The 15,003-nt window shown below is 47.2% G+C and overlaps 2 protein-coding genes across 2 annotated transcripts; both read left to right on the forward strand.

Annotated features, from left to right (window-relative positions):
- The first annotated feature begins 67 nt into the window (after nt 1-67).
- On the forward strand, nt 68-2,475 carry LOC118511797 (probable cytosolic Fe-S cluster assembly factor AGAP009023). The gene is made up of 5 exons (XM_036055327.1): nt 68-221; nt 283-378; nt 448-715; nt 789-1,181; nt 1,245-2,475. Exons 1-5 carry the CDS (start codon nt 159-161, stop codon nt 1,859-1,861), a joined length of 1,437 nt encoding a protein of 478 aa, XP_035911220.1. The 5' UTR covers nt 68-158; the 3' UTR covers nt 1,862-2,475.
- Nucleotides 2,476-5,344: 2,869 nt separating this feature from the next.
- LOC118511798 (probable chitinase 10) lies at nt 5,345-14,145 on the forward strand. Its single transcript, XM_036055328.1, has 9 exons — nt 5,345-6,478; nt 6,547-6,749; nt 6,815-7,326; nt 7,389-10,309; nt 10,373-10,558; nt 10,626-10,905; nt 10,967-11,961; nt 12,031-12,650; nt 12,723-14,145. Exons 1-9 carry the CDS (start codon nt 6,344-6,346, stop codon nt 14,143-14,145), a joined length of 7,275 nt encoding a protein of 2,424 aa, XP_035911221.1. The 5' UTR covers nt 5,345-6,343.
- Nucleotides 14,146-15,003: the final 858 nt, after the last annotated feature.

Below are 15,003 nucleotides of genomic sequence, written 5' to 3' on the forward strand. Positions count from 1 at the left end.
GGAATCGAGCAAAATACCATCGTTCGAGCAGGGATGTCGATTTTTCGAGCTCGTGTCTGCTCGATTTCGGAATACGCCAAAACGGCTGTCAACAACAAAATCACCTGTTTTTGTTTACGTTCATCTCGGATCAACTCTGCACAATCGTAAATTCCACAATGTCGCGTTTTAGCAGCGCTCTTCAGCTTACGGATTTGGACGATTTCATAACTCCTTCCCAGGTAAATTAAACTCCCAAGCATTCGATCGAAAGAGTTACTTCAACGAATTTATTTCCCGCAGGAATGCATCAAGCCAGTGAAGATCGAAACAAGCAAGAGCAAAACTGGGGCAAAGATTACGATACAGGATGATGGTTCATACGTGCAGGAATCTTCGGTAACATTTAATACGGTGCAATCAAGTCTATGAATATAACAGGCTGTTTTTCCCTTCCGTTTTACGCAGAGTGGTATACAAAAGCTGGAAAAGGTGGAAATCACCCTGGCCGATTGTTTGGCCTGTTCCGGATGCATCACCTCAGCGGAAGGGGTGCTGATTTCGCAACAAAGCCAAGAAGAACTACTGCGTGCCATGAACGCGAATAATATGGCCAAGCTGAACAATCAGCGCGATGAGATCAAATTCGTTGTTTTCACCGTCTCGCAACAACCTATCCTATCGCTGGCACGAAAGTATAATCTCCCACCGGAAGACACGTTCGAACATATCGCGGGTAAGATAAGATGGCCCGGTGGTGCAATTAATCGGTAGCTGGCGCTGCTTTACACTTTATTACTATTTTACAGGTTATTTTAAGAAGCTGGGTGCAGATATGGTAATCGACACAAAGATAGCGGACGATCTAGCGCTCATCGAAAGCCGCAACGAGTTCGTAGAACGTTACAACACTAACCGCAAAACGCTCCCCATGCTTGCCTCATCGTGCCCGGGATGGGTTTGTTATGCAGAGAAAACGCACGGGAACTTCATTCTCCCTTACATTGCTACCACCCGATCGCCACAGCAGATTATGGGCGTTTTGATAAAGAAATATTTGGCACAGCTGATGCAAACCACTAGCGACAGAATCTATCACGTTACCGTGATGCCTTGCTACGACAAAAAGCTGGAAGCGTCGCGCGAAGACTTCTTCAGCGAGGTGGAGAACAGCCGTGATGTGGATTGTGTCATCACTTCTAGTGAGTATGCAGCACATGCGCATTCGATGATTCTGTGTACATAGTATGATTTATTCTTTTTAGTTGAAATCGAACAAATGCTAAACAGTCTCGATCTGCAAACGCTTCAGCTTGTGGAGAAAGCTCCTATCGATTGGCCCTGGCCTACCGCGAGACCTCCGGCATTCGTTTGCGGTCACGAAACGTCCGGATCGGGAGGATACAGTGAATACATATTCAAGTACGCGGCAAGAAAACTGTTCAACATCCAGCTGGACACGGTCGTGTTCAAACCGCTGCGAAACAACGATATGCGAGAAGCAGTACTGGAGCAAAACGGACAGGTGCTGTTGCGCTTTGCGATCGCAAACGGATTTCGTAACATTCAAAACATGGTACAGAAGCTGAAGAGGGGCAAAAGTACGTACGATTACGTAGAGATAATGGCATGCCCATCAGGTTGCTTGAACGGTGGTGCCCAAATTCGTCCGGAAGAGGGCAAAAATGCTCGCGAGCTGACGGCGGAATTGGAGCACATGTACCGTTCATTACCACAGTCCAATCCCGAGAACGAAAGCGTGCAGACCATGTACACCACATTCTTCGACAGCGATGGAGATTTGAACAAACGGCAAAGCTTGCTGCACACCAGCTATCATCAGATCGAAAAAATCAACTCAGCTCTTAACATAAAATGGTAAACCGTAGAGAGGGGGTAGCGGGTAGAAGCGTGCTGTTATCGATATATACATGCTGTTGTAATATGTGTTCTCCTGTAAGGGAAGGGACGACTATTGTGAGATAAATAAACAAAACAACTATCCCGGTAGCGATCTTGTAGCGCTAGACTACGAAGAAAGTCAAAACAAGCATAAACCGGTTCCTGGAGACGGGACGAGACTGGAGCAATGGACTGCATTGCGTGACGGTAGGGACATGATGGTTGAAAAAGTCGCTGCTGCAAGCACGCGATCCGCGCGAACACACTCCGCACGAAGGAACACGCTTCTGCAAACGGGTTTCGCCCGATTCGATCGCCATCCTAGCCAACCGAAGACGCTGCTGATCTTGACATTCAATCTTGACTGGCTATCAAATCGAGCCAGTGCAAGTTCATTCCATTAGCCGGTACTTTGTAGAACAGCATATAAAGAACTACGCATACGCATCTTCGTCTCTCCGTTGATTGTGATGGCCTACCGACGGCGGGGTACTATTCACGAAACAATGCGAAGTACCTTTTGTTCCGCGTATTAACCGGCACTGATACAATGGTTAAGCATTATAAATATTAATTGCTGCCCGCAAATGCAAAGTAGCGAGCAATTGTGAGAATAACGATAAACATGAAATGTGAGAACTCTTTTCTTCTTTTGCCAGCTTGGCGAGCGGTGGGCGAGCACTCGCATATTCTTCTGCCCAGAAAGAAAGGTCCATGACATTTGCTCAAACAGCCCCAATATGTGATTGTTTTGCACTTCACCGACCGTGGTACCGACAGAATGATCGAATTTTGGTGGCATTTATTCGGCTGATCTTGTTCGTCTGTTTCTTTTTTGTTATTGATTTTCACTCAGAGGTTCTACCGAGAGCCGTCCGTTAAAACTGGTTTCTTGTTCCATGGAAGAACAAAAAAAAATCCGCCAGACAAAATCCCAAACACAACCGGCAAATATTTCGTTTGACATTTTCGTAATTCTTTTTTCTTTTACAGCGTTCAAAATGATTGAAAGAATAAAGGAATTGGGGATAAAATCATTAATCTCCTAAATATTGCATCCAACTTGAAGCGCTGGTAACGAAATGTCGACCGTAACGGAAGGTTTAAACATTAACTGGGCGTCTCCATGTTGTTTTATTTTTTTGAATATTTAACGAAATTAATGTTTGCAATTGTAATAATTTAACGTGTGTAATGAATGTTTTCTCCCAATACACAAAACGGTCATTGAACCCGCGCGCGAACAGCTGTAACATGATCGTGCTCATTAATTCTGTTCGGATTAAGTTTCCATCCAAAGAAATCCTCTAGCCTGGCAAACGGCGGTCATGATGATGATGTCTCCCCAAACTCCATGTTTTGTTTTATCGAACAAACAAAAAACGTCTCACTGCATCATTGAGGCGAAAGATCCCTCCTTCGCACACTCACAATCCTCGGCCCGCGGGGGTGATGCGATGCGAGATTCGCGCTCCGAATTCTAATTTGCATAAGACAGATTAAGTTGCTTTCGATAGCAAACGGTCCGGGAAGCGCTTTATTTCCTTCGGGGGACCGTTTCGAAAAGCAACGGTAAATTTCGGTTCGAAGAATGAATGTATTTACCAATTTGCGTAACGTGTACGTTTTTCAGAATTCCTCCCCAAAACTGTGGATGCTGTGGATGCGAGAATTCGGGAGCACCTACGCAACCAGCCCAATACAGTACCGATTCCCCGCCAACAAAAAAACCAGTTTGCCTGGTATTAAGTTGTGCAGTAATTCGGCAGGCTCGATCGCCGGAATGCCTCGATATGCCATACGGTATCGTGACAATCGTAGGAAGAACCCTCCATCGGTTAAATCGTGCCCAAAGGATTCGATCCCGCGCGCCCTGCGTTCCTGTGGCGTAACATGCTGGACCATGCTGAAGATCAAGGGCGACCAACAGCCTTTCCGTGGAGTGGTTACGAATACCGGTTCGTTCGGTTGCTGACTGCATGCAACGGGCGGCCGGATGAATTAGAGCACTTTGCGAATACACCCATTTACAAAGCGAATCCGTGCATGTGAACACCTCTCGGTAGGTCTGGGCGAGGTTTTACCATTCGATGCGCAAGTGGGAAGAGAACCAGAAACCTTCCGCGATCCTTGAGTTACAAGCTCGATGCGCCGAGACTTACAATTGGTCTTCGGCGTCGGTACAGGAGTTTGCTCATGTTCCTAACCCAATGCCAATGCTGGGCGTAAGAAAGCACGTGGATCTAATATCTCCGCCCGCGGCAGTTAATATTCTAGACAACGACGCAGCTAATACTACTAGATGGCCGATAAACTACCCGGGTTAATGATTGCTACCGTGCCGCAGTTGCGAAGCACACTTCAAAGATTAATATCGGTGACTTCCGTTGCAATTAACCTGCAGCAACGAAGGATCCACCAGTTGAATGACCGGAAGAAAAACAGATTTGTTATTAAATATAAAAAAAACCCAAACACCACGAACTCGAAATCGAACTCCTTGGTGGATTGGTCGTGCAGATTTTTTAATCGTACTCATAATCAACTAAAACGACAGGAAGAACACCAAAACGTAAAAACAGTGGTCCCAAGAACAAGTTCTGCCACCCGCTTGTACCGGGCGCGTCTCATTCCGGGCGCTGGACACCGCCGCGGAAGGTATAAAAGAAGGAGTTCGGGATGAATAAGAATTAGTCGGTTCGTTGGCGTCTTTTACGGCGGTGCGTACGCGTAAGGATAGATCGCGAGTGTAAGTAAGCAAGCAAGTGCAACGGTGGACCGTGTGGACAGTGCTGATTTCTTCTTGTGCCATTGTGGGAAGTGTGTATAAAGGTTAGTGTGATATTTAATGGGCGTTGCGTTGTGAAGATTGGTTCTGGTGAAGTTTATAATAGTACAGTGAGCAACCATACGCTATCGGAATTCAATATGATTGTACGTGCGAGCCCTAGGGAAGCCCCTGGTGCTGTGTGAAATTGACATGCATACAACATAATGCAACACTCGCAACATTTAAGCAACGATCGTTGGAGATCGCGGAATATGAAAACTGCAACAAACGAGCAAACATTCAGCCAGTACTAGATACACTGGCATCATTAACAGTTCGTTTGATCGGCAACGAAAGGTGAAAAGTGCTTGGAAAAAAGTAAAAACCCGTTTAATTTAAATGTATGTCGCCTTATATGATAAAACAGTGCAATACAGCTCAGCTAATTTTGTGACGAGTTTGCAGAAGCTTATGTGAGAAAGTATCAGCCAACAGAACGTGCTGAACAGTGGGGAATAAAATTGCGTGGACAAAATCGTACGAAACCGTTACCGTGACTGTCCAAGTGACCTCAATTTCCAGCGAAGAATAGAAATTTAAATGCGAGAAGAATGCGAGAATGAAGAATGGATAATGCTACGCGCCACTCGCGGAAGATCATTGGAGCTTAGTGATTTATAGGATACTAAATTATCGAGAAATTTCGACGAGCAAAAAGTGGAGACGCCTTAATCACGAAGAAGACTGTGGTCCAGTTGAACGCTGTGTGCTAAATTTGTGTCGAATAATTAAGCAAAAACCGTTTATATGTTCCAAGTGCATCAAAACTTTTTAGAACAATGGTTTGTTAAACTTGTTCTAATAGTTTGACCTACAATGTCGGCGTGTTTCAAATGCGAAGGCCTGGCACATAACATATTCGTTATAACCCTGACCATTCCCCAAAATATCATCCTCATGGCTGGCCCGGACGTGCAGGTGCTACGAGCTCAGAATCAATAATTATCGCAACCAGCGATACGACTCTCGCACCTCTACACCCATGACAATGATCCAGCAATGCCTTGATGCGTGTACACCTATCCAATCGGGGGAACGCAGCTCTCGTAAGCATATCGCTCGCTTTGCATGGAACATCATCTAAAGCAGAGATCATGCTGGATCATGGTGGATTGGAGAGCAAAAAAAAAGATGAATGATCGTATGCGAGCAAATGTATTACCGCTGCTCAGCTCTGTGGGTGCTCTCGGCTGGGCAGCGTTCTTTCCTCGGTTTATTGCCACTCGTTGCAGATTTTGCTGTAGGTCGTGCCCATGCTAGCGGTACCGTGTGTAGCCGTGGACTTGAATCATAGCTTACGTAGTATTTTCCTTATGTTCGCCAGTTCTTTGCTCTCACGAGATGTTGAAGTTGAATGGGCACGTGTTGGGGTGCTGAGAAACCAGTTCTCCGCCGGTGACGCCAATCATCACTTTTAGCACCCGTACCCCATTGTGGGCCAATGACATAGACCTTGAAACAATTTTCTGTGTTCTGTTTTCTTTTTTTTGAGCGTTCTTGTTGTTGTTTTGCATTCAGACTTTGCAGTCTGCATTCTCCACAGCAAGGCGACCCACTTTGAGATTTTTTTTGTTGTTACTATTTTTTGACTGATTGAGCATTCAATGAAACGACTCTTTGGTTGAATTGTTTATGATTGCGCCCGGGGCAATCGAAAGCCCGTTTTGTTCCAACGTTAAATGTTTTGCTTTTGTTGTCTCTTCCTGCAGATCCAATGCTTCGCTGAAAGGTGAAAGCATCAGAATGAGTCTTCTGCCATATAAAGGGGTTAGTATGGGCTACGTGCAGGGAAAGTACAAGCAGCCATGAATCTACGTGATTCTTTCCTCTTCCAGCTGACCATTGTTGGTGCCTGGTTGGTGCTAACGGCGACGGCCATAAGAATCGAACAACCGGAACCGATCAGCTTCTTTCGCAGCAGCGTGGAACAGATTCCACCGCACGGATTCGAGAAACAGGTGGCCGACGAAGAGAGCAATGAGTTTGGCAACGAAGCTTTACCACTGCGAGCGGCCGTAGAAAGTGTTCCGGCGAATCTGTAAGTGTGTTGCACGAGAGTTCTTGCGTAAACCTTCCTACTACGCTATATGTGGATTATTTCAGTGTCGACGAACGTCTACCACTGCGTGACGCCGTTGAATTTCGCATCCTGAACATGGATCACGAAATAGAGGACAGGGTCAGTCAGGTGAAAAATGTGGTCAAGAAGCAAAAGATCAAGCTGGTTCCCATCGATACGAGAGATGTGGAAAGCTTCCGCGTGTTGTCCTTCCCGGATAAGTATGCTGCGTACGTTTTACCCTCGCGGCCGGCCAATATGCCAATGCCGTATCGTGCGGGATCTCCATATCAACAGCTGTTGAGCAGCAAGGACGTTGCGATGGTGCAAAATTCGTATAGCAAAGTTTTCTCCAGCCCTCTGAAAGCAGCAGCCAACGAATATAAGGTACTGTGCCATATGACCAACTGGGGCTTTTATCGCAAGGGTGAAGCACAGTTCGTGCCGGAACAGTTGGAACCTAGTTTGTGTACGCACATAATATATTCGTTTGCAACCTTGGACCCGGCCACGCTCATGATGAAGGAGTTCGACAGTTGGGCCGATCTGGACAACAGTAAGTACGCATGGTTTTAACCGTGCTCGAGTTGTTCACTAAATTTGTTTTGATTCCTGCAGATATGTACTATCGGACAGTGGCTGCTGCTGGTGATGTACCGGTGCTGCTGGGTTTAGGCGGATGGACAGATTCTGTCGGCAACAAGTATTCCGAGATGGTTGGATCAGCGGCCAACCGGAGAAACTTCATAACTAATGCAATCGTTTTTCTGAAGAAACATCGCTTCTCTGGTTTGCACATGGATTGGAACTATCCCGTTTGCTGGCAGAGTGACTGTTCCAAGGGCTCCGATAGTGATCGTACCAACTTCAGTAAGCTCATTCAAGAAATACGGAAAGCATTTTCACCGGAGGGCCTGTTGATCAGTACAAGCATTTCGGGATACAAGGAGGTGCTAATGGTTTCGTACGATATTGCCGAGCTTTCGAAGCACGTTGATTTTATGGCCGTTATGACGTACGATTATCATGGCTCTTGGGAGGAACAAACTGGTCACGTGAGCCCATTGTATGGAAGTTCTTATGATAAATATCCGCAGTACAATACCGATTACACGATGCAGCTACTGGTTAAGATGGGCGCCGACAAGAGCAAACTTATCGTTGGGGTTCCTTTCTATGGACAAACGTTTAAATTAGCACAAACGACGAGAGCAACACCGGGCGAGGGTAGTCCAACTACCGGACCCGGAACAGCTGGCGATGACACTAGGCAGCCGGGCATGTTAGCTTATTACGAAATCTGTCAGCGTGTCCGTAAACAGAAATGGAAGGTAGGAAGGGATCCCGACATGAAGTCCGGTCCGTATGCTACCAACGGTGAGCAGTGGGTTGGATATGATGATCCTGTATCGGTCACAGCTAAAGCGCGGTATGTGATGAAGTCTGGGTTCGGTGGAATTGCAGCATGGACTGTCGATTTGGACGATTATCAAAACCGCTGTTGCGAGGAACGGTTTCCCGTGCTGAGAGCAATTAATAGAGCTCTGGGTCGGCTGGACACGCCGGTTCCATCCGGGATGGACTGTTCGCGTCCTGCACAACCCGCTACTCCGAAACCGGCAGAAATGACGTTTAGCCCTGATAGTGGAATCCAAAGCACAACGTCTACACCGGCACATTCACACACCACCTGGCCATCGTGGACACCGGAAAGCACATCCACAACAAGACGAACGACAACCAAAGCGCCTACCACTACTTCTACAACAACTACCACCACTAGCACTACAACCACGCCTAGAACTACGAGATGGACCACTTCGGCGACAACGACGTACAGTCCTCCATCGACCACTGTTGGAACAACTATCCCTGTACCAGGACTTGTAATGCCGGAGCTCAGCAATGCAGAAAGCTGCGAAGGCAACCAATACAAGGCACATCCCACGAACTGTAATTCCTACTACCGTTGCGTTCTGTCCGAGTTCAAGCAACAGTTCTGCGCCGGCGGTCTTCATTGGAACGATGCAGCCAAGCTGTGCGATTGGCCATCATCAGCAAAGTGTGAAATGGACATGGGAACACAGGAACCAGCAACTACAACGACCACAAGTACAACTACACGACCCACCAGAACTGCATCAAGACGTACTACTACTACACCGCGCACTACTACTACCAGAACCACCGAAGAAACAGTAACGTCCCGCCCGACTCGTCGGAAGACTACTGCAGTTCCGAATACAACAAGACCTACCAAAAAGCCTGTAACCACCACCAAAAAGCCTGTAAGTCGCCCCACGGAAACCTGTAACAATGGCGAGTACTATCCACACAAGAGCTGCGACAGTTTCTACATTTGCGTGAACGAAAAGAAGGTGGCGCAACAGTGTGGTCCGGGGCTGTACTGGAGCCAGATGGATAAGAGTTGCGATTGGGAAGAAAACGTAAACTGTGTGAGCAATGAGCAATACTTTAGGTTGCTAACAACTTTCGGCGCCTTGAAGGTTCTGTCGGAGGACGATCCTTGTGATGGAAATTCACACGTTCCGTATCCGGGTGACTGCAACCAGTATTTGGTGTGTAACTGGGGTCGGTTAGAGTCGGCTAGCTGTGCCGATGGTCTGCACTGGAATCAGCAGCTTAAGATTTGTGATTGGCCCTCGAATGTAAAATGCTCGCAGGGAGGCATTCCTGAGAGTACGGAAAACATTTCCGACGAGAACAATGGTTGGCAGGGCTCGGATCAGGACATTGATGGGCCTCAGTACGTTGTATCGACCACGGAGAAACGGACCACTACTACAGCACGCACAACAACGGCCGCGCCTCCGGCGACACCTCCACCAGTTCTAGAGCCTCTGTCGGGGTACTACAAGATGGTTTGCTACTTTACTAACTGGGCCTGGTACAGGAAAGGGTACGGCAAGTACACGCCCGATCACATACGCACCGATCTCTGTACCCACATCGTGTATGGATTCGCGGTGCTGGACTACTCCTCCCTAACGATAAAAACTCATGACTCGTGGGCGGATATTGATAACAAATTCTACACCCGTGTGGTAGCAGCGAAAGAGAAAGGGGTGAAAGTCACTCTTGCCATCGGTGGTTGGAATGATTCGGCAGGCGATAAATACAGCCGGCTGGTGCGCAGTGCCTCTGCGAGATCGAAGTTTGTGGAGCATGTCATCGGATTTTTGGAAAAGTATGGATTCGAGGGTTTGGATCTGGATTGGGAGTATCCGGTCTGTTGGCAGGTGGACTGCAAGAAAGGATTCGCCGATGAAAAGGAAGGATTCACGGAGCTGGTTCGCGAGCTGTCGGAAGCGTTTAAGCCCCGCGGGTGGTTACTGTCGGCGGCCGTATCACCAAGCAAAACGGTTATCGACGCTGGATACGATGTGGCAGCATTGGCCAAGTATTTCGACTGGATCGCAGTAATGACGTACGATTTCCATGGACAGTGGGACAAGCAAACGGGGCATGTAGCGCCGCTGTACTACCATCCCGAGGATGAGATTGATTTCTTCAATGCGGTAAGGAAAATTTGAATGCATTAGAGTTGTTCCATCTGCTTATGCTGCTTTTGCTTTCTACAGAACTATTCTATCAATTATTGGATCGAGAAGGGAGCACCATCGAGAAAGCTTGTTATGGGTATGCCACTTTATGGACAGTCTTTCCAACTAGCGGACACAAAGAAGAATGGACTCAACGCTAAGGCTCCAGGCGCTGGCCAGGCAGGCGAATTCACCAGAGCTGCAGGATTTTTAGCGTATTACGAGGTAATTAGCATAAAAAATGCTTAAAACTATAGATTTCTTTAAAAAAAACTCCGTGATCATGTTTTAGATCTGTGATCGTATACAAAACAAAGGATGGACGGTGGTGCAGGATGAGCTAGGAAGAATGGGACCGTATGCATACAAGGGCAATCAGTGGGTATCATTCGATGATAAAGAATCGTTGCTGAGGAAGGTACAATTCATACGCGCCATGGATCTTGGAGGAGGTATGATCTGGGCGCTCGATTTGGACGACTTCAAGGATCGCTGTGGGCATGGAAGCCATCCATTGCTAACTGCAATCCGAGAGGGTCTGCGAGAAGCTCCAAACGGTGCCGATGTACTTCGTAAGTATTACACAATAGTACTCTCTCGCAACACAAGCATAACGCATGGTTTTCTCTACAGCATCCATTGTCCCGGAATCCACTGTGGATGAAAATATTGCACTGGGCGGGGAAACAAACACCGGTATTTCTTCCCCGGAGAAACAGCAACCCAATCCAATCGATAGTTCCGAAGTGGAGGAAAACTTTGTTGATTCCGACGAGTATAAAGTGGTGTGCTACTTTACGAACTGGGCCTGGTATAGGCAGGGTAATGGAAAATATCTTCCTGAAGATATCGATGCCGACCTTTGTACCCACATAGTGTATGGGTTCGCCGTGCTGGATCGCGAAGGACTAACAATTAAACCGCACGATTCCTGGGCAGACATAGATAATCGCTTCTACGAGCGTGTTGTGGAGCTTAAGAAGAAAGGCAAGAAAGTGACCGTAGCGATTGGCGGATGGAACGATTCGGCTGGCGATAAGTACAGCCGGCTCGTGCGGAATGCGCAGGCAAGAAAGCGCTTTGTGGACAATGTGATGCAATTCATTGCGAAGTATAACTTCGATGGATTGGACTTGGATTGGGAGTATCCCGTCTGCTGGCAGGTCGATTGCAAGAAGGGATACGCTGATGAAAAGGAAGGATTTGCAAGCTTAGTAGTGGAGCTGGCAGCTGCCTTTAAGCCACAGGGCTATCTGCTATCGTCGGCGGTATCTCCAAGCAAGAAGGTGATCGATGCAGGGTACGACGTACGTACACTGTCCGATTACATGGACTGGATCGCAGTGATGACGTACGATTATCATGGTCAGTGGGACAAACAAACGGGACATGTCGCACCGATGTATGAACATCCCGATGATGTGGACAAAACGTTCAACGCCAACTTTACCATCCACTACTGGATTGAGCAGGGTGCGGATCCTCGCAAGCTGGTAATGGGAATGCCAATGTACGGCCAATCGTTCTCGCTCGCGGATGTTAATGATCATGGACTGAACGCTAAGACGTATGGAGGCGGTGAAGCTGGTGATCAAACACGTGCCCGAGGATTCTTGTCGTATTACGAAGTATGAATTTTGTTTTTCTAGAAACATATAAGCAAAAGACGATTTAATTTTGTTGTTTTTTTTTTACAGATATGCTCCAACATCAACAAGAAGAACTGGAACGTTGTGCGAGACCGCAAGGGACGTATGGGTCCTTACGCTTACAAAGGCGATCAGTGGGTTTCGTTCGACGATCAGTACATGATACGTCATAAAAGCGAGTTCATCAAGGCAATGGGTCTTGGAGGAGCTATGATCTGGGCACTCGATTTGGATGATTTCCGTAATATTTGTGGGTGTGAAGAATATCCTTTGCTGCGCACCATCAATCGAGTGTTGCGAAACTATCCTGGTCCGGGTCCAAAATGTACGCTGGGATCTGGCAAACCATCGTCTTCCGAACGTCCAACTACAGCGATGACGACGACGACAACAACGACCACGACCACGACGACAACCACCAGAAAACCCACAACTACCTACAGAACAACGACGTCCACGATGCCTACGAAGGCTGCATCAACTACAAGGAAAACTACCCGCCGACCGACTAGTGGCATGACCACTACGAGCCGGCCTTCCACACCATCCATAGATGATCTCGATAATACTCATGCTACTAGTGAATGCGACGGACGACTGTTCGTACCACATGAATCTGATTGCTCCAAGTACTACGTTTGTCAGCATGGCAAACGCTATGAGCAAAGGTAAGGACAATAAGTTGTTGGCATTCCATAACTGATCATTCAATAACTCATCGCATTCCTTTTTCGGCGTAGATGTCCTGCCAACACCGTCTGGAACAATGGATACTGTGACTGGGAGGAGAATACTAATTGTAAAAACAAGCAGCGCCCAGTAACCTCCACAAGCCCCACTATTACGACAGAAGATGGTAGTTGGATGTCTTCAACTAGCCGTCCGGTAACAACTACACGACGTACAACATCATCCACAACAACTACGCGACGTCCAACGGACAGACCCACAACAGCAATTACTACCAGCACTACACCAAAACCTCTGCCCCCATCGAATGAATTAGGTCCCGGAAATAGTGACTACAAAGTGGTGTGCTATTTTACCAACTGGGCCTGGTACAGACAAGGAGATGGAAAGTATACTCCCGACGATATCGATAGTACACTCTGCACCCACATAGTGTACGGTTTTGCTGTGCTCGATCGTGAAACTTTGACAATCAAAACTCACGACTCGTGGGCCGATATAGACAATCGGTTCTACGAGCGTGTTGTCGAGCAAAAGCGCAAAGGAGCGAAGGTCACTCTGGCGCTGGGCGGATGGAACGATTCGCTGGGCGATAAGTACAGCAAACTGGTGCGTGATGCCGCGGCTAGAGCTAGGTTTGTGAAGCATGCCGTCGAGTTCATCGAGAAGTATGATTTCGACGGGTTGGACCTTGATTGGGAGTACCCTGTTTGCTGGCAGGTCGATTGTCAGAAAGGATATCCCGACGAAAAGGAGGGCTTTGCTAAGCTGGTGCAGGAGCTTGCTGTCGAGTTCCGACCGAGAAGTTGGCTACTTTCGGCTGCCGTTTCTCCCAGCAAGATGGTTATCGATGCGGGGTATGATGTGCCAGTGCTGGCGGAGTATTTTGATTGGATTGCGGTCATGACTTACGATTTCCACGGTAACTGGGATAAGCAAACCGGCCATGTTGCACCACTGTACTACTATCCGGGCGATACTTACGATTATTTTAATGCCAACTTCTCCATCAACTATTGGATCGAAAAGGGAGCACCGTCGCGAAAGTTGGTCATGGGTATGCCCCTGTACGGCCAAACTTTTTCACTTGCCGACGCTCGCCGCAATGGGTTGAACGAGAAGTCGTACGGTCCGGGCGAAGCAGGAGAATTTACGCGCGCCGGAGGATTCCTGTCGTTTTACGAAATCTGTGACAAGGTTAATCGCCAGGGTTGGTCGGTGCAACGGGATCCAGAAGGTAGAATAGGCCCGTACGCGTACAGTGGAAACCAGTGGGTGTCGTATGATGATGTGGACGAGATCCGAAGAAAAACGCGGTTCGTCAAACAGATGAATCTAGGCGGTGGAATGGTGTGGGCGTTGGATCTGGACGACTTCAGAGGCAAATGTGGCTGTGGTACGCATCCGTTGCTGCGTACCATGAACTTGGAGCTTGGTCGCATCAGCACACAGGCGTCAGAAAATTGTACTTAGAATTGTATTAAATTTTGCATATGATGTAATGAAAGGGGAGTCAAACCGTGTGCGTGTGTAAACTATTACTAATCGAATGAATAAAATTCAGTGCAAAGGTGCACACAACTGACGATGGTGTTAAAATTACTGAGAGTACACAAGAAACTTCGAAAGGCTTTGGGGTGTCATTTGTTGCTTCCTTGTCTTAATGTTACTTTAAGCTGAATAATTTGCCCGAGACTGAGACGGTCTTCCACACAGCAGGACAGGGAGTCGAATCGTGTCTCGAGTTGATATCTCCCCGAACGAGCGTCTATCCAGCTAAGGGTAAACATCAGGAGGACGGTCTTGATGCGACTCGATTTTGATGCTCGTGAGCAAACTTGAGCACTGCCTCTTTATTACCATAATCTTTAATAATTTCTTCTCGCTTTCCTCAGTTTTCACAAAAAACAAAACTTTAAAATTTAATTTACTAATTTACTTACTTTTTAAATAAGAATGTTGCTTTTCAGAACCCACATGTAATCGCCTGTCGCATTTGCACTCCTTGCTGCGCGTGCAGATTGCCGCTCTATCTATCTCGATGTAGCTCTGAAACTATGGGAAGAAAAGTCTCACAAATCCGTCATCATTCACTGCCGGATTGCAAAATGATACAAATTAGAAATTACTTGTTCGGTCGAAACGAAAGTTCGTAGACGTATTTCCAAGCAGAACTTTGCTTTTAATATTAAAAATACACCAGAATGGAATTTCTATCACAACAAATATCGCAAACTACCTATAAACACATCCCATTAACCCTCAATAACCGACAGCCTGCTTCGATTGCTACGAACTGTCAAACGGCACCCAGATGGCCCAACCCGACGG

The sequence above is a fragment of the Anopheles stephensi genome, chromosome 3 (genome assembly GCF_013141755.1).
Source record: "Anopheles stephensi strain Indian chromosome 3, UCI_ANSTEP_V1.0, whole genome shotgun sequence".
Taxonomy (NCBI): Eukaryota; Metazoa; Arthropoda; class Insecta; order Diptera; family Culicidae; genus Anopheles; species Anopheles stephensi.